This window comes from Condylostylus longicornis, unplaced genomic scaffold (assembly GCF_029603195.1).
Source record: "Condylostylus longicornis isolate FDR11 unplaced genomic scaffold, ASM2960319v2 ptg000004l, whole genome shotgun sequence".
NCBI lineage: Eukaryota > Metazoa > Arthropoda > Insecta > Diptera > Dolichopodidae > Condylostylus > Condylostylus longicornis.
In genome coordinates this window covers 22660471-22686390 of record NW_026577973.1, presented here as the reverse complement: position 1 = coordinate 22686390, position 25920 = coordinate 22660471, and the positions used below count along the sequence as shown (strand labels likewise).

Sequence of the window (25920 nt, the reverse complement as noted above, 5' to 3'; positions counted from 1 at the left end):
AGTCATTTACTTTCCTCTAAAATTCATTTTCCACTTTCTTTTTTTCCTTATTTTTTGTTTTTTTTTCTTGAAGCTGTGTACTTTTTTTTGCACTGGTACGAGTAATTGAAAAAGTACATGATGTTAGTGTGCTCATAAAGCTATACTTACATACATATTAATATATACATACTATGTTTATACATATGTAAACATTTTCATTTTTGTTTTCAATCTCAAAATAAACTTAGAAAATATGGTTAAAGTAACGGAATGTTTTTTTTGGTTGTAGAAAAAAGTAAAGGGTGGTTATAATGCGCATAATTTCCTTCTTATTTGTGTGGTTCCAGCCGCTTTACCATAATATATTACATAATGCATTTTCTAGGAAGGCAGGCATCATTTTTGCAACTACTATATGTAAAAAGTTTTCAGTCTTTTTTTCATAACTTGCATTATACTTTATGATGAGGAATGTTCGTACCTATTATAATGCACAAATTTTACTTGTATGTGTGAATGTAACCGTATAATACACATATCATATTAATTATATATTATTGTATGCACATAGGAGAGAAAAATAATCACACTTTTTCAAAGTCATTTTTTACTGACTTTGGAGACTTTGGTAAAAAATAATAATGGCCGAAACCCAAGAAAATACACGGTTTTTATTTTTTCTTTCTTTTCATTTTGTTTTTAATTTTTTTTTTTGTGTATCAGTTAAAACACCTGCTAACAAGTTTTGTTAGATCTTTATAATAATATATTTAACCATGCGGCGAGGGTACATCAGAGAAAACAAGTAAGAAAGAAATGATTTATGGCTCCCAAATGGGTAAAAATGTTGTTTGAAGTACGAGTTTTACAATTATTTTAGGTATGAAAAGTAACGGAGTGATATACTCACAGGATTTTTTTTATATTTTTATGCTTTTTTCATTCTGGATTAGAGCTGGCTGATACAGAGTGAGATGGGAAAGAAATTATGTACCCAAAAGAGAATTAATAAACAAAGTAAAGAAAAAAGACAAAAACAAAATAAATTGCGGAAAAATATACTGCAAATTAAGCAAACAAAGAAAAAAAAAAATTGAAAAAAAAAAAATTGAGACCAAAAGAAACAGAAATAAGCGGTTTTTAATTTTAATGAAATTTTAGAGGTAGGTAGATATAGAATATAAAATAATAGGTTGCGGATTGTAAGTGATTACAATGACAAATTTTCATAGGGTTTCAAATATAAAGAACATTAAATAAAGCACCTTAGAAATAATATGGTAAATTAAGGATCCAAGAAAAAAAAAGTATAGGTGATAGGGGAACATGTCATTGAATCATGGATTTTTAAAGATTTTTTGTTATAATCCTACGATTTTTGTAATAAAAAATAGTCCTCCTAAATACTCAGTTTTTCCATACAAATAATGCTGTTTTTATTCTCTGACCAAATTCAATCTATGTTTGAATTTGTAAATCATTAGTTCACCCTGTTTCTGATTGTCAAATATGAAATGAAAAATTTTTACTAAATTAAGTTAATTTTTTTAATCACATTAGAAATACAAGCTCAAAGCATATTTTGTGTTTTCAATCGCAAGTCACATATTTAAAGATTATTCCAAAACAGTTTAAAGCACCGCTCTATCTCTTCTAGCTCGCAAATCGCTCTCAGATCCTTGAATCTTCTAAACACAACTTTCAAACTAATAGTCAGGCAAACATTATGAAAAATAGATTTTTCTAGCTTTTCAACAACACTATCGTAATATAAGGCGATACTTTAATTTTTAGCACTTTTCCAAAAAATTTTTAAAAAAAGTGCTTATTAGTTTCACTCGTCCGTCCGTCCGTGGATATGTTTACAAAACTTCCATTCTCTTGTATATAGAAAGCTGAAATTTAATAGGTATAGGCTTTACTAGAAACTTATTTCGTTGAAGAAAATTTTTGCCTATCTTTACTCCTCTAGAAGTTACACCCCCGCAAATCCCTAAAAATTTTATTTTTTAATTACTTATTGCAGTGACAAGCATTTTTCAAATTTTGCAAACACATAAATGTAATGGCTTGCTTCTCCTATTACGGCATACTATAGTTAAACTTAAAACAAAATGGCTGTTCAAATTTACCCTTATCTAAAATCCCGTTTACCGTTTTTTCCAAATTTTTTATTTCGTTTTTGTTCTGGACTCCAGGTTCTAGGAGCCTGAAATTTAGCAGCTTTTAGGCACTAATAAATAGTTTTTTTCTTTAGAAAAAATTTTTTTTCCATCTCCACCCCCTCTCAAGTTATCGCCTCTTGAAATTTGTAAAATTTGAATTTTTAATGCCTTATATTTCCGAAACCACAACCTTTTTTAATTTTCTATAAACGCAAAAAGCTAACGATATAAATTCTGTAACATTCAAAAATATAATTATTTATATTAATTTTTGCTTTATTTTAAAAACTGCACAAACTGTTCATCCTAAATATATATGCACTCTTAGAAATAGTTTCGTTTTTGAATGAAAATAATTGCAATAGTGTGGTAGGTATACATAGATTGTTTTTTGAAGCAGAATTTTTACTTGTTGAAAGGAAAATTGCTACAATACAAACCATTGCTTTGCCCCAATTTTATTATAGTTTACTAGAGTAAAATTACAAATTTTCTTAAATAAAAACAAAAGTAAAAACAGTACTATCATCCAACATCATTTTTACCGACCGTATTGTGTATGCAATAGGTAGGTTATGTAATGGCAACAAATTTTTGCATATCGAGTTTTCGGTGGGAATGCACTTCTCCATAGTAGGGAAGTGTAAATATTTTTAGCAACCTGTCGGTCTGTCGGTCTGTGTTTGCACGCGTGTATCTCAAGTTCTGCTGAACCGATTCTGATGAAATTTTATATGTAAGTTTATTTCCACTATGGCACGGATTGATCAACTTTTGGGATATATCAGGCCTCGGGAACTGCACTTTTTAGCGGGCCTGTTTTACATTTTTGAACATTTTGAAGAAAATATTCAACCGATTTTCTTGAAATTTTATTTATAAGCTTTGCTCGACCGCCCGCAAAAATTTCTAACTTTTGGAAGAAATCAGGCATCAGCAACTGGACGTTTACTACGGGCCAAATATACATTTATGCGTATATAAAGAGATATAATCGGCCGATTTAATTGAAATTTAATATTTAAATTCTTCGTAATGAAACAATGAACATATACATTTTTTGGAAAGATCAGGGCTCGAAAACTGATCTGCGGGTCGATTTTACATTTTTTACCATATCTATGGAACGAATTGATGGAATTTCTTGAAATTTGATATTTGAGTTCTGGTTGTTACCGAAACTAACTGGCAAGCATTTCGGGTAGCACAAAGCGAAACTCTACTAAGAGCCAAATTTACATTTTTCTAGGTATGTTAACTATGCTTACTAATGTCCTAAAAATTGGAAAGAAGTATTTAACAGACATTTTTATAATATTCTGTAACACTCTCACTTAACTAGACAACACACATTGCGGTCGGTTATGTGCTGACCACATCAGATTTTTTTGATTTGATTTGAGGTAAAGTTAGATTGACGCCGCCCCTTGATATCTAACACTTAAGCGTTAGATATCAAGAGAAAGGGTAGTTGTTGGAAAATTATTGATTATTTTTGGCTTAAGTGTTTGATCCTCCTAGTCATATAGACTATACACCTTCTATACGCCTCCTATACGATAGGTAATCAAGTATTGATAGACAATCCATTTGAATCCTTTATAAGCATTTATAAGTTATTGATACAATTTCGTTACAAAGAAAGTTTAAGTTAACATTTACATATGTAAAACTTCTTTCTAATATTTTACCGAGATCCAAGAAAAGGATTAAATTTAAGAAAATTAATGGAATAGAACTTGAATAATTTAAATAAAATAACCTTGAATAGCTAAAAAAAACTCCGTAAACAAACGTTTGAATCCAGATATGTACATTCGATTTATTTCTATTATCTGAATTTTTACTCACAATTCAAAATTGTAAAAATTAAAGAAAATATTTTTTCTTTTACAAATTTTTCTCTTTCATTTTATTACAATATTTTCAATCCCAAATTTTTCCAAATTACTATGATACTTCTATATGATTATGTACTTGTATTAATTTTACTCTATTTATGCGATAATATGATATTATTGTATATCTGGTTGATCACGGTATAATATACATTGATGTTATCATACCATTGGCAAAAAATAGAAAAGTGTCTTATAAAAAGTATGAAAACATTTATAGTTCATTGCCCAATATTTTATTACACTGATGAGTTGTTAAAAAATTTGTTATTTCTACAGAGTGTTTTGTAAATGAACATACGAGTATAAAACTTAAATAGCATTTGAAAATTTCTTAAATGTAAACACAATAAAGAATGGTGGGACAGTCTTGAATTGTATGGATTCAATTTTAAAAACAATAAGGATGAATGATGAAATTAAATATTCTACCAATAACCCTCTAAACATAGTATTTAACTAGAGCATTAATTACAATTTAAATAAATTTATTTATATAATATGTGCCCAAATATTTATTGGAACTCGTGAAACTCTTTAATGTTTTTTGTAATTCTTCTTCAACACTTTGCTATGTTGATTACAATTTAAAAAGTTTAACAAAAAATTCAAAGGAGGATTAACCTTAATCGTTTACAAACCAGTCACTTCTCCTTATCTAAAACTATAATATCAATTTCTGAGTTGCTTTTACTTATTTCTCTACCAGAATTACTACAAGGATATTGTATATTATATACAGAAAGATTTTCAACAATATAATAAGCTTAAATTTCGTACATTTAACCATCTTTAAATCTTATAATACATTTGCATTTATATGTGAAAATTGTCTAAAAAAAATATTTTATAATCCGCTCTAAACTATCAATAAAGAATGTAAAAGGAATACAAAAGCATCAAAATATAACGAAATTGTAATAGAAGATGACAATGACAAAAAACAAAAATGAAACATGACCATAAAAATTCTGTTTAACCCTTGAAATTTCAATGACCGTCATTTAATTTCACAAAACAAAATAAAAATATAAAAAAAAAACACTCATTATTAGTAAAAACGAGAACAAATAGAGTTGACCTTGTCAACTCTGTGATACCCGTACGAATTTGTTATCCTATGTGCGAATAAATAAGCCATAACTGACTATGGGACAGACAATGACTTTAAGTTGCCGTATTACCATATTAATTAATGCAAACTTTCAGTACTTTGTTCTTCAAAATACTGTGTGTGCCAAACTACTATTGAAGTTGTATGGCAGCTACCAGAAAGAGCCAAGAAATTTTAAAGAATTTTATCAAGCACATCGGCCCTATTAATATATTCACTTGTGTGAAATTTCAATACCACAGCTTTCACAGTTTCTGAGATATAACCAAATAAATTTTGAAGTTGTATGGCAGCTACCCGAACCAGTACCCCGATCATGTCCAATTTAAATAGGGTTCTGGCACTTACTGCAATAAATCATTTGTGACAATTTGGTGAAGTTACCTCAATTAGTTTTTGAGTTATCGCTGGGACGGACGGACGGACGGACGGACGGACAGACGGACAGACAAAGCTAAATCAACTCAGAATTCGACGCTGATCAAAAACATACACTAGAGTCTATATCTAACACCGTTATTTCTTAGCGTTACAAACGGTAAGGCAAATTTAGTATACCCTTCGAACATACGTTCGTACGGGTATAAAAATGTAGTATCTACAAACTACTGGTTTTGCGGACACTCAAAGTACTTGCTTTATTTTATTAAATTTTACACATACTCATATATTGGTACCTAAGTATCTTTTAGAATATACACTATTAATTTTGGAAAAAGAAATCAAGTAGGTCAAAATTAGCTAGAAACTCAAAACAAATGGCATTCGATAGAGTTTTATGAAGAAAACTTTCTGATTCAGAGTAGTAACTTCTTGGTACCGAAGATCAGAAGATAATAAGACATTTTGACGGCAATGCATATAATGTCCTTTGAGTATTTTTTCAAGACCGACCATAAAACGTTCAACAAGATGCTAAACAAATTTAACAAAAAATATAACAATGCGGCATATAACCAAACAGATCTTGAGGAACAATAAAGTTCATAGAATTGCCTTCTGAAAATTACAAAATAATTATCGATTATTAAATGTTTCATAATTGTTCGGTACACAATGCTTTTTTGAAAAACCTAAAAACCTTTAAAAATTTTAGTTTTAGATTTCTTAACAATCGTGTGTTATCTCCAGTCCCGAAAAATTCTGAGAAATTTAAGGAAAAAAACCGCAGATTTGGTCATGAGACGAATAGCTCTCAACTTCCACTTAACAAGGCTCATATTTGGCAAGCCTCCCAATTATTTTCGAGTATCGCAAAACTTCTTTTGCAACTTATTATAACCAAGGCATGGAATCATACTTAGCAACTTATTTTCTTTACCGTACAATAATAGGGCAAGTGGACAAAACATGGTACTTTCAAACAAAATGCTTCTTTTAATCGTTGTTCTGCTGCTAAAAATATGCAATTTAATATAATCATATTAAAAGAGTAAGGAAATTAAGAATCATGATTTTCCTTTACACAAAACAAAGTGTTTGAAACATCTTAAAATATTTAATGGAAATGTGCTATTTTACAAACAATTGCTTTGATTCAAATTTATTGCAAAGTAATTTTCATCCCCTATTGCACCATTCTTTTTTGTTTTAAACAAAATTTTTGTGTCCAATGGTATAATAAAATATTATACAATTTATAATATGAATACGCAATTGTGTCTATACATATACGTAACAAATTTATACAAAATTATTTTATTATTCAATTTTATAAGATAATTATGTAAATATAACACACATACACATAATCTTCCATTTTTAGATCGACTTGAGTATTGTAAACTTATATTCAATTTATTTATTTTGATCTTTTTTAATTAAAGATATTAACGAAACGATAAAAGGAAAATTTAAAACGCTTCTTGGTTTTAAAATTCTGCATAGGTCTTATTGCGTAGACCAGTAAAATCATAATGTTATTTGAAAACCTCTGTAAAAAAAGAAAAGTTTCTCTACTTCTAGAAGCAAAATTAAGAAAAGAAAGGAAGAAAGACTGGTGCATAAAATAGACAAAAAGCGAGGGAAGAAAATTGAGGGAAGAAAATTGGGCACTACGTATTCTTAATCATAGCCAAGAAAATATCAAGCTAAAACAAATTTTTTTAAAACTAACGAAACCAAAGTGTTTCTAATGTACAAGGTGTACAATATGTAGTAAAATATATATTTACACCCGATTTGGTACATACTATCCGTATAAAAATATGTATAATATATTAAGATATATGTACATCAATACACAATATATAACTTTCGAAAAACAAATATTATAACGGTTCTTTATTTTTCTCTGTTCAATTTCAAAAACTCTCTTTCCATTACGGTAAATTTATTTTAGAAAATAATAATAATAAAATTCTGAAAAATAAAATATATGTAAAATACAAAATGTACTACATGTAGGTACCTATATGAGCATACAAAAGGAAACTCAAAGGATTGTCATCTCTATTAACTCCACAGTTCTCACAAAAATTTTTAAAAGAAAAACAAACAACAAAATGAATGTTTTCACGTTTTGGTTTTTTTTTTCAATTTTTGTCGTTTTTCGACATTTCGCCAACATTTCCTAAATCGAGTCGAAATTTGGTGTTATATTAATTCATATATAATGTAAGTACATGTAGGTATGTATATAAACAAAATGTATTTGTAAAAAGTTTATTATTTTTAGCACTTTTCCAAAAAATTTTTGAAAAAAATGCTTATTAGTTTCACTCTGTCCGTCCGTCCGTCCGTCCGTCCGTCCGTCCGTCCGTCCGTGGACACTTTTTTTGTTTACAAAACTTCTACACCCTTTAAGATAGAAAGCTGAAATTTCATACGTACATAGATCTTCACTAGAAACTCATTTCCGTAGAACAAAATTTTTACCTATCTCCCCCCCTCTAGAAGTTATACTCCCCAAAACCCTAAAAATGGCCTTTTTTAAATATTTGTTGCAATGAAACCATAAGCATTTTTGAAATTTTGCAAACGCAGAAAGGCAGTGGCTTGCTTCCCCTAGCGTGATATACTGTATTTAAACTTTAGGAAAACAAAATGGCCGTTCAAATTTACCGTTATCTAAAGTCTTTTTTCTCCAAATTTTTGATGTCGTTTTTCTTCTAGACTCCAGTTTGTAGAAGCTTGAAATTTTAAGAGCTTTTAGACATTAACAAATAGTTCATTTCGTTAGAAGAAAATTTTTTTCCATCTCCACCCCCTCTCAAGTTATCGCCTCTTGAAATTTGTAAAATTTGAATTTTTGACTTCTTATATTCCCGAAACCGCAAGCTTTTCCAAATTTTTATAAACGCAAAAAGCTAACGGTAAATTCCATGAAATTAAAAAATATAATTATTTTTCTTAACTCACACAAGTAACCCTTAAAATCGAGCATTATGTTAACCCCATTTTATATTAATTTTTGCTTTATTTCAAACACTGCATATATGCGTCATCCTAAAAATATGCAATTCTAGAAATAGTTTTGTATATGAATGAAAATAATTTTAATAGTTTGATAGGCATACATAGACTGTATTTAAAAGCAGAATTTTCACTTGTTGAAGGGAAAAGTGCTACAATACAAACCATTGGTTTGACCCAACTTTATTTATTCCACTTTTTGTTTTATTAGAATTTTATCATATAAGTACCCGGCGTTTTTTTGTTAGATTTTAGTGATTCAAAGATAGAATTTTTTATGATTTGTGAAACTCAATTGTGAGCATTTTTGAATGAATTAATAAACTTCTCAGTATTGTTAAAGATTTTTACGCATTATAGTAAATCAACGCATATTCAGTATTATTATATGCTGCGAACTATTTTAACCCTAAATCGGCGGGATATTTTAACCTTAATATTTCTGTTTTTAAAATCCACACAGCCAGCAATTCAAGTTTGTAACTTATAAATTAGAACTAAAATTACTGTAACCTTTTGCACTATAGTAAATTATGGGTATATTTCACACTTTTTTTACATAAACTTTTTTTACTTAATTTTTTTTATTTTCGAAAGCGGAATGTTAAATATAAATTGAATTTACCTTTATTGAAAATAAAGCTAGATGAATTTTATTATTATTGACTGACCGTCAAAATTTTTATATTTTTCAAAAACTTTTAAGAAAAGAATTTCACGAAAAATTTAAAGTCTTTTCTGAATCCAGATTTTTAGGAAATTTTTATAACTCTCAGGAAATAATATTTAAATAATAAAAAGCGGAAAGAAGCGATGATAAATCTTCTCTCACGGTTTCGATTTATATTACATAATATCAAAAATAACCTCCTCAAAATCTTAACATTCTTTCCTATTATGATTTTCTATTCAAATTATCTATATATGCATATTGAATCTAAATTTTCAAAACTATTTCAATTCAAAAAGATTTCTCTATTATTTCCATAAAGGATCGTGATAACAATTAATTGCACTGGAAGCTAAGGCAATTATACGCTCATTGATTTGCCTCCAATAGAACAACTAGCTATTTAAATGTGACATAAAAAATTAAATAATTCTAAATGAAAAAATTAAATTACAAATAAATATGATATAGTTATAGTTAGACTTATTCATTTTTAGGATTGCCAATATTTAAGAAAAAAAAAATTACAGAACTAAAGCATATGAAAATTGAAAAGACTTTGCAATGAACTTAAATATCTGCCAGCTAGTATTCGTCCATGTTGATATTGGCAAAAAAAAGGAGTTAAATTTTTTTTTTGTAAAAAACTTGACTTATGTGTGCTTTTTCGAAATCATTGTAATTTAATTAGTTTTGGTCGTCTTAAAACTTTCTGGTAAATCACGATAAAGTTAATCCATGCAATTAAAACTAACATGGCCAACTCCTAGTAATGTGTCAACTCCTAATTATTTTAATGGTTAGGTATCTAACGAATATTTTTAAGGAATATACATACTTGAATAGCTACTGCGTTAAACCATTTTAATTTGTATATATGTATATGTCTTATACATAATATAGAATGTTTAACCAGAAGAATTAAGAAAGTCTTATTTAATATAACTACTATTTAAGGATGAAAATCTTGATGAAAATTTTGTGGTTCTCTCGAAAATCTAACAGTCATAATGGCTACAATATTCCGCCTTTTTAGGGCCCAGGTATATGTATGTCATTCAAGTAGAATAGAATGATTATCAAAGGCTTTAAATATCAAAATAAGAAGAACAACAGGGAAATTCATATAGGGCAAAAAATATCAACAATTGTTTGACTTTCATTGCATATGCTCAAGTTTTTACAAACAAAATATGACATCAACTTTTTCAAGTTCCTTTATATGTTCTGAATAAGCGTTGCCACAATTAATTATTTTCTACATGAAGCTTCCACGTAAGCAGTATTAAATACAAAACTTTTAATAATTTTTATGAGTTGCGCTGCTCAGCCTATTTTGTATACATTGTACTTTTTTAAAGCCATACTATAGTTATATATACAATATATGAATATATGTACGTACGTATGTATATGAATATCTGATTGACTAGAAAGGAAATCATATCTAGAATTGTACGTATAATGCACATTTATATGCAAATTGTGCCTACATATTATTGTTAGCGTTATATACACATATATCATATTTCCTCTATCAATTTTTTTAGCATACACATATATATATATAACGTACGTTCCTATAGAATAATAGACGTTTATAAACACTTAGGTGCATATGAAACGTGGGAATATAATTAAATTATACAAAATTTCAATGCACATTTCTACTTGCATACACACACATGCATATAATGTAAAACATGAATAAAGAGTTTTAATTTAATATGTAAACAAAAAGGAATAAAGCAGAACATAGAAAAAATTAAAATAAATAAAATTAATTTGGAGTAAAATTTCAACAAAATTAACACGCATATGTGCAATATACCGGATGTTTTATATTTTGCACAATTTAAAAGTGTCAGTATTTGTACAATAGAAAATAAGTTAAACTATTGACCGACATTGTATAAATAGCTATTTTGTATGTGTTCATACAAGTATTTATTATGTATGTATGCATAAGGTATACAAGGTGTCTAGAATCCAAGTTCACTGTTATATACAATTGTATAGACCCTCATGAATAGGTAAAACTTCTAAATATAGTTTTTTCTGAGTTTCAATTTACTATATGAGTTATCTTCGTAAATGTTGTATGGTTTAGCAGTAATTTTTATGGCTTTAAGTAATTTTTCCCCTCACTGACTTGAAAACTTCACAACAACCTATCAAAATGGAGTCTCTGTTCTGTCATGCTAATGTTTATCTCACCAACTAAACCGTGATTTGAACTTAGGTGCAACACACCCACTCTCGATATACAATTAATTGTAGAAATAAAAATTTTTATATTCATATACATTTATGTATGGAAAATTAATAAAACTATCAAAAACAGATTCAAATTTTTAGACAACGTTCTGAAAGCGTTCTGTTCGTAAGGTTTATGAAAAAAGAAAATTTTATATGAACGCACTTAATTTTTGCTTATTTTAATTTTTTCACCACATAATATTGTAAATATTTTTAGTGTAAATTTTTTCACTAAAATAATATAAATATTTTAGTATAAAAATTTTTAAAATTTATTTGTATACCTACTTAAAAATCTTTTCTAGCTATTGTTTTTTTTTGGATAAAAATTGTTTCAATTGAATATTATAAAATAATTTTACACAATATTAAAAAAAAATTCTAAAAATATTATAAATGTGCAGAAACAAGAAAAAAACAGTGTCCGTTAAATAGTAGTGCAAATTTTAATTAAATGTTAAAATAAATAAATTTTAAGCAATTAGGATATTCGGTGAGTATGAAATTTTTTAAAATATTTTGTTTAAAATTTCCAATTTTTAATTATTTAAAAATATGTAAGTATTTAAATTAATCTTACATACAAATACTGGTTTCCATTTATTTATTCAAAAGTCAGATCCAATTATGATCTTATTTTATTCAAAAGTGAAGAGTTACAGCATCTAACAAATTACATATAAAAAAATGAAAAATAAAATTAAATATAGATCCTATAGCTTAAATTGTGTGATTTCAAACTTTGAATAAGATTATAATTACTGATTTCAAAATAATTTATCTTAAACTAATTTATACAAGTATTATTGTATAGCATAACATAATATATATAAGTGATAAAGAATATTCAAATAAAAAGAACTGCCATATTCCAAATTTTAAATTATCTCAACACATATTATATGCTACTTATATTTTATTATGTACCTACTATGTAGAAATAAAATAACAATGTAACCTGAATCACTCCCCGCCTACAATATATTTTTTATTTTTCTCTTCAAAAGGAAAACATTTTCTACCTTTTTGAGGCTACTGCTCATTATAACTATTAAGGTAATAATACAGACAACTATTCTTCTCACTAAAGCTTGTTCTAAACAAACTCAACTATTTGTTTTAGTCACTCCACAAAAATGTCAAAGTTATCAATGCAAGATATCCTGTAGCATTTTTTATTCTCTGCATTTGGCCTTATACAAATTTACAAGTATGTTGATATACGTTTCAGAAACATGAAAGTTGTGCAAATACTTATTTAAATCTGAAATCATATATGGTCAATTATTGTACCCACTCTAGTTACAAATTCAATCGACAATTTATTGTAAATAATTTTTAGCTATATTTATACGTATACTGCCTATTACATACATTACTAATATGACCTACATCAATATTATTATTATTAGTAAGTGTTAACGTAAAGTTGATAAAAGTAAAAGCAGCCAAGTACTCTAGAGCACATTTATTTTTTTCATTAGTCATAAAGGTACTTCAAAATTTAAGTATTTTCCCATAATTATTGATTATTCAATTTTAATAATCTAGTTGCTTTAAAAGATAAGATTATTTTCTTTCATTACTTTCTAAGCTAGAAGCGAATTATTATAATTTATAATAGTTCAATATTTATTTAAAAATTAATTGAAATTTAGATATTTCAATTTTCAAATTTTAAAAAATATTGTTTACAACAATTAGATAACAATGGTTTTATTCATACTGTTACCAAAAGTCGAGTAGGAGTGCTTTAATTTGATCGATTATAAGCTAATATATTTTACTTACAAACTGGTTTGGTTTCAATTATAATCATAGAGTTTCCTTCTTTCATAAATAAATGTTTGAATTTTCAGACAATTGTTTCAATCAAAATTATTTGAGCATTGTTCCAACCTATCGCATTATCGCAATATTATTCGTCTTTATCGCTAATTATTCACTCCAGAAGAACTTGACAAATAAAAAATTTATAGCTACCCACTCAAATATTACTAAAATATTTAAAAAATTGTTTAAAATAGGTTAAGGTTTTAATATACGGCCGCAGTTTTTAAAACATGTTCTTTGATTGGCCCTCATCAGATAGAAATAAAATATATTTATAAATTATTAAAACCAGTACCGATTCGCGAAGATACTACATAGTTTAGAAACGTAATAAACTTAACTTGAAAATCTCAATAAATTTTGAAGTTATTCCGAATGAAATTAAATGTTAATTTCTAGTTTTAATTTATTAAAGCAGATTAGAATACTATATTTCCTTCTATAAATTTTAAAAAAGGTATTAGAATATAATTTAGTTCTGATCAAACCCATATTTTATGTATATACATTTATCTAAAAAGATGCATAACTGAATAATTTTAATGTGTTTCCAGATAATACTCTGAAATCCGAATCTGAAATCTTATTAAATAGAAGCAGCTGAAGTTTTATCAATAGCCTCATATCTTGTCATTTTATCGTTCGTTGTTGCTATTTGCATGAAAAATTAAAGTTTAATAAGAAAAAATCGATTTTAATATTAAACTTGTTAGGAATACTTGTCAAAAACTTTTTGGGCATTGAAGTGTAATTTCTAATCGGAAATACACGTAAAGCTCAAGCAAATAAAAGGAAATCTTAAAATTGGTTATGAGAGAAAAAAATTATTTAGAAAAAAAAAAATCCCCTCATTGTATACATAAAAGTAAAAATGTATAACTTATAAAAATTCAAAAAAAAGAGGAAACAAAGCAAATGGAGGCGATTTTCAAATTTCAAAAATTTAATAACCGGAAGTTATATGAAAGGTATAAAACGAGTATTGAGACAACAAGAAAAAGCACATTAAAAACTAATTTTTTCCGCTTTTTCTATGCCAAACTCAATACCCAACAAATTATTTATAGGTAAGAAAACATGTTGAAATCGAATTGAATTGGAATAATTTCTTATACATAAACATTTTGTAAATATTAATGTGTGTTGGTATGTGTGGATATTGTAATGTTAATAACATAAGGATATCATGAAAATTTTCTCGCTTTTTGAAAGGAAGTGCCTTATTTTTATGCTTTCGTTTCCCTAACATTCAGTTTTTTTTCTGTTTAATACATTATAAAAACCTATTGAAGCAAAATATTTTTGTTCTTCATTTTTTCCCTAACAAAAAAACATTGGAATAAAAACCCATTTCCATTTTTTTTTTCACATAGTTAAAAGATACAAAAAAAAAGTTTCTGGTTTTTTTTTTCCTTTTCTTCTTTTTTGTTCAATGGAATAAGGAAAAACAATAATAACGGTAACAAACTAAAAAGATATTATGAACTTTTTATTGCGATTTCTGTAATTTCAAAAATAAGATTTTTACAGTCTTTTTATTACTTTTGATGAAAATGAATCCTTTTTTTTCTTATTCTGCTATTGTTTCTGCGTGTTTCCTATACACAATTTACTCTCTTTCTAAACTCATCATAATATTTTATATGCGATATAGAAAGTATAAAAATGTATTCGGCTTTAAGTTCATGTGGAGTAGCCAAACTTATTAGAATTTCAATTCTTCTTACACACGAAAGATTGCCTAGCAAAATTGTCATCACTCGATGAGGATGTGAAGGAAAGGGAAATGGTGCAGATTTGTGTGAGGGTTTTGGCTTATTAGCATGGCAGACATAAATAAAATTGAATTAAGCCCCTTAAAACTTAAAAACAAAAAAAAACGACCTCAAGCTCTTCAAATTTTCTCTTAAAGACATCTGCTCCAACAAAACCTACAGGAAAAGAAGATTTCCTGAAACAAGTTGATGAATAAAAACCACATCAATGATTACCCTACGAGAGCGCAACGTCCGCAAGTTCGTTAACAATACCTATCTTCGTACAACCTTTAAGGATCAGACCAACCTAAACCACGCAATGCGCAATGAAACATTTTCTTCTGAACAAACTCAATTCTAGAAATATCAATAGAAAGGTAAGGCGCCTAATCCTGCACGCGTATACTCCAAAATGGACCTAACATATGATAAACAAAAATGCTTCCCACAATAGGGGTCGCAAAATTCATTTGCCCACCTCACAACGAAATCTAATTTAGAATTCGCCCTATTTATAATTGTTACCCTTAAAATCAAACATCTGGTCGAGCATGACCTCAAGACCACTTACAAGACTAATCCGCCCTTCTAACCGAGCGGTAAACAAATTTAATCATAAAAGACTCGCTTTTACGAGAGAAACTTAACTTGTCATCGTTTAGTTTTAAGTCATTGTTTAATTCATTGTCTACGGACGACTTAACGACGAAGGAAAAACAATTACTCTTAGAGAAAACTGTCTTACTAAGTTTTGTGTCATCTGCACACTCAGTCATTACTTACTCAGTCTACAATCCGCTACAAAATGCGGGTCATCGTTGGTCGACATAATGAAAAACACTGAACTCAAATGGCTTCCCTGCGAAACACCAGAGGCAGCGAAGAAAATTTTGAATGAATGAAAATAATTTTTTCTTATAAAGAACGGCTTTTTATAAAAACTGTGAAAAAAAACGGGTTATGAAAGGTCTAACACAACTCACTACAAAGAAACATACAAAAAGGTTTAGAATTATTTTTCAATGAATCTGCAAAATACTCATACCCCTTTTTTATGTCTCAGAATAGTGTTCAGAATAATGGAATAGAATAATAGGTTCAGAATAGTGAAAGCTTACGATTTCAAAAATAAAATGCGTTGCGCTTATTTAGAATACGAGTAAGCGGATTATCTTTGTACAAAATTTCTGAATGAATAAAATAATTTATTTCTGAAAAAATAAAATGTTAAAAATTCACTAAATTATTGGGTAGTTAAATAATTTGAATTTAAGCAATTTTTACAAACATTGACTTGACTAATTAAAAGTTTAAAATTGCATTACTAAATAAGTTAAATTGTCGTCAAAACTAGATTTTTGTAAACCATTGTTAAAACATTTGGTTAAAAGTTCTATGTTTTTGTCAATATATTCCCAAATTTCATGACAAATGGTTAGCCTGAAATCACATTTCATGCCTGCACATATAGAATGTATCGTACTTTTGGACTTGTATTGTTTTTTTTTCCTTTTTCAACATAAAAAAATAAAAATAATACTAAATTTTTAACCATTATAATGTTCCGCTGTGAAAATATACACATATACCTTTTTGTATACATTTTTTTTTTTAATTTCGTTTGGAAATGTAAGCCTATATTGTGATAAAAGCCCTTTTTTTCTGCACAAATAAAAAAAAGCAAACGTTTGTACACACATATGCCTATTGTAACTGTGAATAACATAATATTTACTAAAATATAGTGTATCAGTTCTTTCAAAAATGTTTCGTTCTAATGTAAATCAATGGAAATTTATGGTCTGAGTAATTATAGGAAGACTATAAGAAAAGTTCCGATATTCATCTATGTCATTTAAAATTAAAAATAATTAAAAGGATTTCATCTAATGGGCCAATAGCTTTGGTAACACACTAACATCCTTTGCAATAAAACTTTTCAAATATCTTTCGTATACTTCTCAATATCTGGATTCTGACATACCTAGAATAAAGGATATGCAGTTATTTCAATAAGTTTCAAAGTCTTCATGTGCATTACAACATTTTGTTGTATTACAGCATTATTATCAGTTGTTATTATCGTTTTAATTACAATATTTATTAAGGATTAAGTGTGTTAAACCTAATAAGAATGTTAAATCTTGACAATCAGATGGCAATAAACAAATTACTTAAAATTATTGGTTTATTTAAATCGAATAGCATGCCATTTTCATAATATTTGCAAAACTATTACGTATATTGCAACAACTTGAATATACAGCAACAATATAATTATAACAATCTGTCAGCAGCATTAAAAATATTTTTGTATCATAAGTAAGTAATATTGTCCTGCCTAAACATCAAAAAATTCAAAAACTCTATAATAATTATTCTTTTAATTTCGTTCCTTTTATGAGTTTCCAAACGTTTTTCCAAATCTTTCATATTTCCTGCATTAATTCAAACCTTATATTTTATTATCCTGATTCTGAGGGTAAAGCAAAAAATCATCTGCTTTTGTTCATTTTATACGTGATAACAAATCATTATCCTCTTTTTTTATTTTAGTTTTTTTTTCCTGTGTTAAAATTTTTATACACAAAAAATTTTCTTTTTTTCTTATTTATATTGAGAAAGGATCATTTTGGTTACGTGTATAGTATGATGGAGTTAATATTAAATAAAACAAAAACCAAAAAGAAAGGACAATATAATTTGAAACAAAAAAAAAAACATGAATTGAAATTATTTTCGAGGTACTTTCAATTTATGCTGGAACGACCAATGAAAAAGATGGATGAATAAGTTTTTCATATGAAAAGGAGTATTTTTACATGCGAACTGAAAACAAAATTTATTGCAACAATAAAATCCGCGAATTCTTTAGAATTAATAACCTGGACAGGGATGTTTATATGTAAATTTTTTAACAAAAAACAAAAGCCCTAAAAAAAATCAAAAAATAATTCGAAAAATGAAAAAAAATTAATTCCGAATATTTATTGTGAGAATTTTACATTATTTACGCAAATAAGCAAATAAAAGTAAAGAATGACTAATGAAATATTCAAATTTAGTTTATGTGCTCGTGCTACACGTAAATTTTATGTTAAATTATCAAAACCATGATCCGAATCAGTAAAAGAAGAACTAACTTGGAGTTAGTTGAACTGGGAGCTTTTCACAGCTATTAACAATGCAACATTATATTGCTTTCTAGCTTATAAGAAGCTTTGCAACTTATTTCTTAAATAAAAATTACCCAAGTATTTGCTTATCAAAATTAAAACTAATTTTTGTAATTGAAAAGTTATTCCAATAATTTTTAAATTTTTCCGTCTTGGTTACAAAAACAAAAAAAAACTAATAGCAAGCGTTTTAGTAAAAGATTAGTCTACCTTTATGGGGAGGTTACAATAATGATAATGGGGAGGAATACAGGAAGTCGAATAGCTTTGTTGTCAACACACAACAAAGTTTTGATATATAATCAAATATTTGGTTCTTTCTGGGCTTACGGTATTCAATTATGAGGCTGCGTTGCGCAAACTCATATTCAATCTATTCAAAGATTTCAAAATAAGGTATTACGAGACATTGTAAACGCCCCATGGTATGTTCGTAATGGCGACACAAACAGGGATCTCAAAATCCTAAGTGTCATAGACGAAATTAAAAAGCAAGCTGCCAATCATAAAATACGTTTATCCAATCATGTCAATATCGAGGCGGCTCGATTGGTTGACAATCAAAATTTTTTTAGGAGACTTAAACGCAAGAGACCTCTCGAGTTAGTTTAATGTTTATACCCGTACGAACGTAATTTCGAAGGGTATACTAAATTTGCCTTACCGTTTGTAACGCTAAGAAATAACGGTCTTAGATATAGACGCAAGTGTATGTTTTTGATCAGCGTCAAATTCTGAGTTGATTTAGCTTTGTCTGTCCGTCCGTTCGTGCGTCCGTTCGTCCGTCCGTCCGTCCCAACGATAACTCAAAAACTAATTGAGCTAAGTTCACCAAATTTTCACAAATGATTTATTGTAGTAAGTGCCAGAACTCTATTTAAATTGGACATGATCGGGGTACCGGTTCGGGTAGCTGCCATACAACTTCAAAATTTATTTGGCTATATCTCAGAAACTATAAAAGCTATGGTATTGCAATTTCACACAAACGAATATATTAGTAGAGCCAATGTGTCTGATAAAATTCGTTGAAATTATTTGGCTCCTTCTGATACCTGCCATACAACTTCAAAAGTTATTTGACTATATCTCAGAAACTATAAAAGCTATGGTATTGAAATTTCACAAAAACGAATATATTAGTAGGGCCAATGTGCCTGATAAAAGTCGTTGAAATTACTTGGCTCCTTCTGGTACCTGTCATACAACTTCAAAAGTTATTTGGCTATATCTCAGAAACTATAAAAGCTATGGTATTGAAATTTCACAAAAACGAATATATTAGTAGGGCCGATGTGCTTGATAAAATTTGTTAAAATTTCTTGGCTCTTTCTGGTAGCTGCCATACAACTTCAACAGTAGTTTGGCACACACAGTATTTTGAAAAACACATTGTACTGAAATTTTTCATAAATTAATATACGGCAACTCCATAGTCAGTTATGACATCTTTATTCGAACATAGGATAACGAATTCGTACGGGTATCACAGATAAGGTCAACTCTATTTTTTTCTCATTTTTATCTGAAACAATAAGTACTTAGTACGTAAATAATCAAAAAAGTTGGACAAAAATTAATTTGTTAGTCATTTCGGACTAGTTTTATAATTTTTAGAGGAGGTTGTTTTTTAGTGGATTACTGTTTCACACTACTGCTTTCTGTCAGGCAGTGTCTCTTGAGATTTTTCGCCCTTCCTCTCGGTAAAAAAAAAATATAATCTATGAAAGATTCGATAAGAATATTACCCTCAGAATAACAATGGACTATGACTAAATTAATTCAGAATAAGATATATAATGTATAATCTTTTACAAAATTTCTGAAATATGAAAACAACCTGGACTAATTAATTTATAAAATCTACAATTATTGTCGTATGAAGTATCTTGTCTGACTTGAATTCAAGATGATTAAATAGTACCGCTTTGTTTTAACAATATTTAATTTTTCTCACAAATTTCTTGTTGTACCAATATTTCATTATACACATGCAATACAATGTTCCCTTACAGGTACAATAAAACAGACTCCAGTCCACAAAACAAAAAAAAATAGAAATGTTAACTAAAGCAAATTTATTCACGAAAATATTTCAAAACATTCCACGTATACTACAGTGGAATATGAAACACAATAATTATGTTATCTCGACCAAACAACTGCAACTGCATTCCGTTTTCTTGTAACATCAATATAATTTTTCACAAAATTTAAAATGGTCAATTTAACCGGCAAAGGCAAAATCCTAAATTTAATTTTCGAAAATAGAAAAAAACAACGCAATTTAAATGTAAGAACACTTGTTAGAATTTCAATAACAATTGTCTAGGTAATTAAATATCAAGTCAGAAACTCATCTGAAGAAACGAGATCTTTTATAAATTCTTTATTGTAATACACAATTTGTAATATATTTTTAGATTGAACTCACTTTTTAATAAGCCCAGCTATCAATCATACTTATTACAAAATCTATACTTTGTCTTAAGTAAACAAACTGCAGATATAGCAACACAGTGATAACCTTTGAAAATTTTTTAACGGTTAAAATTAAATAATGTTCTCGTAAATAGAGCATAATGTTTAATTTGAACTTGTATTGTTTATAAACATCTGTTTTAATATAAATTTGTTTTCATCATTATCATATTTTGAAACATAATGTCTAACGATCGTTATAGTCAAATATTTTTAATCTAAGAGTAGAACAGTGATAATAGAGATGAGTATAGGAAAAACATAACACAGAGAACATACAAAACATAAAACTCAAATTATGAGATTAAGAAATTTTTTTTTGAAATTAAAACAGTTTCGAAACGAACTTGTTAGATGAATGACCTATAGAGCGCGGACAAGCAGTTTTTTTCTTTATATTTAATATAATGCAATTGTTAGAACTAAAAGAAACTAAAAAATAAGTGCATAATCTCAAATTACATAAAGTGCATTTTGTATTTGTGCAAATAAACGTGTGTTTTTTTATTAAATTGATAACCGCATGGAATTTTTGGGATTACTTAAGGTGTGTACTAATATGAATTAGATGCTAAAAATTAAAAATTTTTTGAAATAATTTTGTAATATTCAAATTTTATAATCAATTATAAAAATATGATTTAAATTGTTAATATAATAAAAATTTCAACGTTCTTGCAAGAGTTTTTGCATAATCAGCCATTCTTATTTTAAATCAATATCAAATTTCGTTTTCATAATCGTTACCATTGAAACTTATGAAAAATGACTTTTTTAAAATGGGTGTAATTTCACTGTTCTATGAATTTAGATAAATTTTTTGTGAAGTTTCTGTGTTTCTATTAGTTCCACTGAAAAAAAAGTTGTACAATCAAACAACAGGCTATTTATGTTTTAAAAGTGAGGTTTTACATTTAATTTTTAAAGCTTTTACGTTTACTTTTTAACTTTTCAACAGTAATTTTCATATTAGTTTGAGCTCATTAGTGTTTTGACTCTTGGTGACCAGATCGTAGGCCCAGAAATGTTCAAATATATTTTGAAACTAGAATTTCGATTGATAGATCAAAAATCTGTTTAACCATATTTTAAAGCAAAAGCAATGATGAAAGCGATCTAGATGTTGCACTTCCATGTACATAAGTGATTTTAAAAGAAAAATCCATAATTCAGGAAGAAAATTTCTTACTTTAATTTTCTTTTTAAAAAAAAACTACTACCTTCGGACATTAAAATAACATACCTGAAATTTATAACCCTAACATAAAACATTTTGTATATCTATACACTCTCCTTTGTTCCGTTGCAAAAGTCTAAAATTTAAGTAAATTCATATGACAAAACAAAAAATTTCCGCTATTCCGCTATTTGCTTTTAAGCCATAAACTAAATATAATCCTTTATAAGCAGCTCTTGACATTTCTCAGATACAAGATTGCTAATCAGCTCTGCAAGGTAAGGTTTAACTCTACAAGCGTACTATGTTTTAGAACACGTTAATAAACGCAAATCTTATATGTGTGAAAATCTACTCACTAAGGGCAAACTATGTTGTTTTTAAATTAAGTTTTGACAGCTACTCGTACTACTGTTTGTAAATTGAAAGATTAAGAATCCGAAATAGATGCTGTGAAATTTAGAAATAAAAACTTTATGCGTTGTTTTCTATACAATGAACAAAGAAAAGTTGGCAACAATCTTATTTCAATTTTTGAATATTTTAATATTAAAAAAGTTGTTGCACACTGCTTTAAAAAAAATGTTTTAAAACTTTATCGAGACGAACAATAATTTATTAATAATTAATGAGTTGTCAAAATGGTTTTATTAGGACAAGTGTTTACTTATGCTAATTTTGAACTAGCCATTACAACTTCTTACAAAACGACCTTATATTTTTAATAAAATACACTTAGAAATTTTCTAAATTTCCCCAAAAAAAACTCATCAGATCCTTCGTTTTATGAACATTTACATATGTGCATATACATAAATTTTATGCAATTACTTTAATATTATAAAATTTGAATTCAAATTTAATTTATTTTTTGTTTTTACAGGTTTCATTTAATTGCAAAATAGAGAATGAATAAATTAAATAAAAAATCATCTGATTTATACTTACCTACTTTAAGATCATACCAAACAGATTTTTATTCAAATTCAAAACAATATAATAATAAAGTAGAATTTGAAACTCAAGCATTTTTATTCAGTGACAAAGAAGATGGAAACGATGCTCTTATAATGAAAGTTAAAATTGAAAATTGTTATCTTGAAATGGAAATTGATTCCGGATCAAAATACTCTGTAATTTCGGACATCTGTTGGAGAAAATATTTTCCATTTATAAATTTAACCCCATTCCATATTAATTTAGTTGTTTTAACTGGAGAATATGTTAATGTTTTAGGATGTATAAAAGTACATGTAAATGAAATCAATGAGATCAACAACAAAAAGCATTATCTGGAATTGATTGTAATAAAAGCAGAATATCAGGCAGATTTTATACCATTGATGGGTCGAACATGGATAAACATTTTATTTAAAAATTGGAAATTATTTTTTACACAAAATAACATTGAGAAATTTTCATCAAAAAAGCAAAATTTAAGAGAATCTTTATTAAAATATTCAAATATTTTTAAAAAAGACTCACATATTTTTATCAATGATATTTCAATTTCAATTCATTTAAATAATGCTGCTCTACCGAGTAAAACCAAAATTCGTCCTATACCGTTCGGATTACGTAATAGAGTTAATAATGAATTAGACCGTCTAATTAAATTAAATGTTTTAAAACCAATTAAATCCAGTTGTTGTATATGGCCATTAGGTATATTCAAAAATAATGATGATTCAATTGAAATCTTCCCCGATATAACGGGATACCAAAACGCTTTCCATATTTTGGGATATAAAGAATTATTTTCAAATCGAGAAAATATTCTTTCAGAATTCATCGGTTGTAAATATTTTTGTAAAATGAATTTGAACGATATTTATAATCAAATACGAATAAAAGAAGAATATCAAAAATATTTTACAATTGCAACCATCAAAGGTTTGTTCTGTTTTACAAGCTTACCATTCGGTTTAAATATAATACCACAATGTGTCGATTATATTTTAAATATAATTTTAAAAAATTTGAAATTAACAAAAATTTATAAAAATATTCTTTTAATTGGAGGTACTAGCTTAATTGAATGTAAAGAAAATTTTTGGAAGGTGTTAGAAAGATTTAAAATTTATAATGTGAAAATTAATTATAAAAATTGTAAATTATTTTATAATAAGATAACCTTCTTTGGTTATACATTAAGTGAAGATGGAATTTTACCTCAAATTGAAAATATTGATCTTAAACATTCAATAATATTTTCAAATTGCCAAGAATTTTATAAATTTAAAGAATGCAAATTTTTAGAAAATTGTAAAAAATTGTTATGTGATTCAAATTTATTTACACATTATGATCCAGACCAAAAAATATGTATTGTAAGTGCTGCCAGTTCTATTGGAATTGCTGGAACTCTATTTCATCTTTATAATAATGATGATTCAAAACCAATAAAATTTTTTGCTTCAAAATTAAATAAAATACAAAAATTTTATACAAAATTAGAAATTGAAATTTATGCAATAATTTATACAATTAAAAATTCTTTAGAATATTTAATGGGACATAAATTTTTAATATATACAGATCAGAAAGAACTTGAATTATTATTAAGTCCATTTCAGTGTCAACAGAATTATCATCATCATCATCATCATTATCATCATAACTATACTCATCATTTGCGCCAATATAGTAGCAATAAAAGAAATCAAACGAATATAAATCTGAAAATTAAAAATTATAGAATCCAACAATGGCTTTTATATTTAAACCAATTTAATTATGAAATAATTTATAAAAGGACTTCAATGATTTTATATTCACATTTATTTTCTTATTATCCTATATTTATATTAAATAAAAATTCTGATCAAATGAATTCAAAGAGTTATCATAAAATTGAAAATGAAAATGAAATTGAATATTTTGAAGAAAATATTTTCAATTTAAAAGATTTATTAAAAGGATTCCCAATCGATTTTAAATTAATTTCGAATGAAATGAATTCAGATTATTTTTTAAATAAAATTAAAAATTTTATAATTCAGGATAATGTACGGCAAAACAATAATATAAATAACAAGAATAATAATGATATTGATGATATTTTAAAATTTAATAATAAAATATATGAGTTAAATTCAAAAACTATTCCATTAAAATTTTCAATACAAAATGATTGTTTATTATATGGTATAAGATTATGTATTCCTGATTCATTTAAAATAGCGATATTAAAGATATTACATGATAATCATTCGAATACATTTCAAATGAATAAAATTGCTAAAATATCAGTATGGTGGATTAATATTGAAAAGGATATTGAAATGTTTGTAAAAAAATGTGAAATTTGTAAATTAAGGAAATGAAATTTTGTAATAATTTAATAAAATATATTGTTGTTTTAAATTCGTATAGCTAATTGAGATTTTTTTCAAAATTTGATACATAATATAAAAGTTTTTAAAATTCAATAAAATCTTTCAACAATGAATGAATTTTTGAAGTACAAAATGTATGCTGTTATGTACTGCAATATTTTTCACTGTTTCTAAGGATTTGTAAAAAGATTAGGCGGAAATTGGGCATGATGATTTTAACTTACAATCGAGTAAAAAAAATTTTTTATTAAAAACACTAGAGCGCGCACAATACAGCGAATAGGATAACATAATCATGTAAAAGTTCATACACGCTTGTATGCATTTTTACAATTCTTTTTAATTATTTCATTCAAATTGAAATTAAATGCAGAGATTCGGTCAAAATACTAAAAAATCAAAGCATTTTCTAAAATTCAATATTTTATCTTTTTTAAAACAAAATTTTTTAAGAAAAAGGCTATAGTATCTAAAAAAAATAAAATTCTACAAAAGGTAAGTGAAAAATAAATTTTGCTATTAAGTTCCTTAATAGTTGCAAATTTAATAAAGCAAAAACATTCTTTGAAACACATAACTCTTTATTAGCAAATTTTTTCATACCTATGCATAATATATTCAATATCTAACAAGAAAATGTATAGGTCCCTAAAACT

At 27.0% G+C, this 25920-nt stretch overlaps 1 protein-coding gene across 1 annotated transcript; it reads left to right on the top strand.

The window, feature by feature from the left end:
- The first annotated feature begins 21174 nt into the window (after positions 1 to 21174).
- On the top strand, positions 21175 to 24933 carry LOC129607597 (uncharacterized protein K02A2.6-like). Its single transcript, XM_055518694.1, has 3 exons — positions 21175 to 21296; positions 22810 to 24767; positions 24929 to 24933. Exons 2-3 carry the CDS (start codon positions 22835 to 22837, stop codon positions 24931 to 24933), a joined length of 1938 nt encoding a protein of 645 aa, XP_055374669.1. The 5' UTR covers positions 21175 to 21296; positions 22810 to 22834.
- The last annotated feature ends 987 nt before the right edge of the window (positions 24934 to 25920 follow it).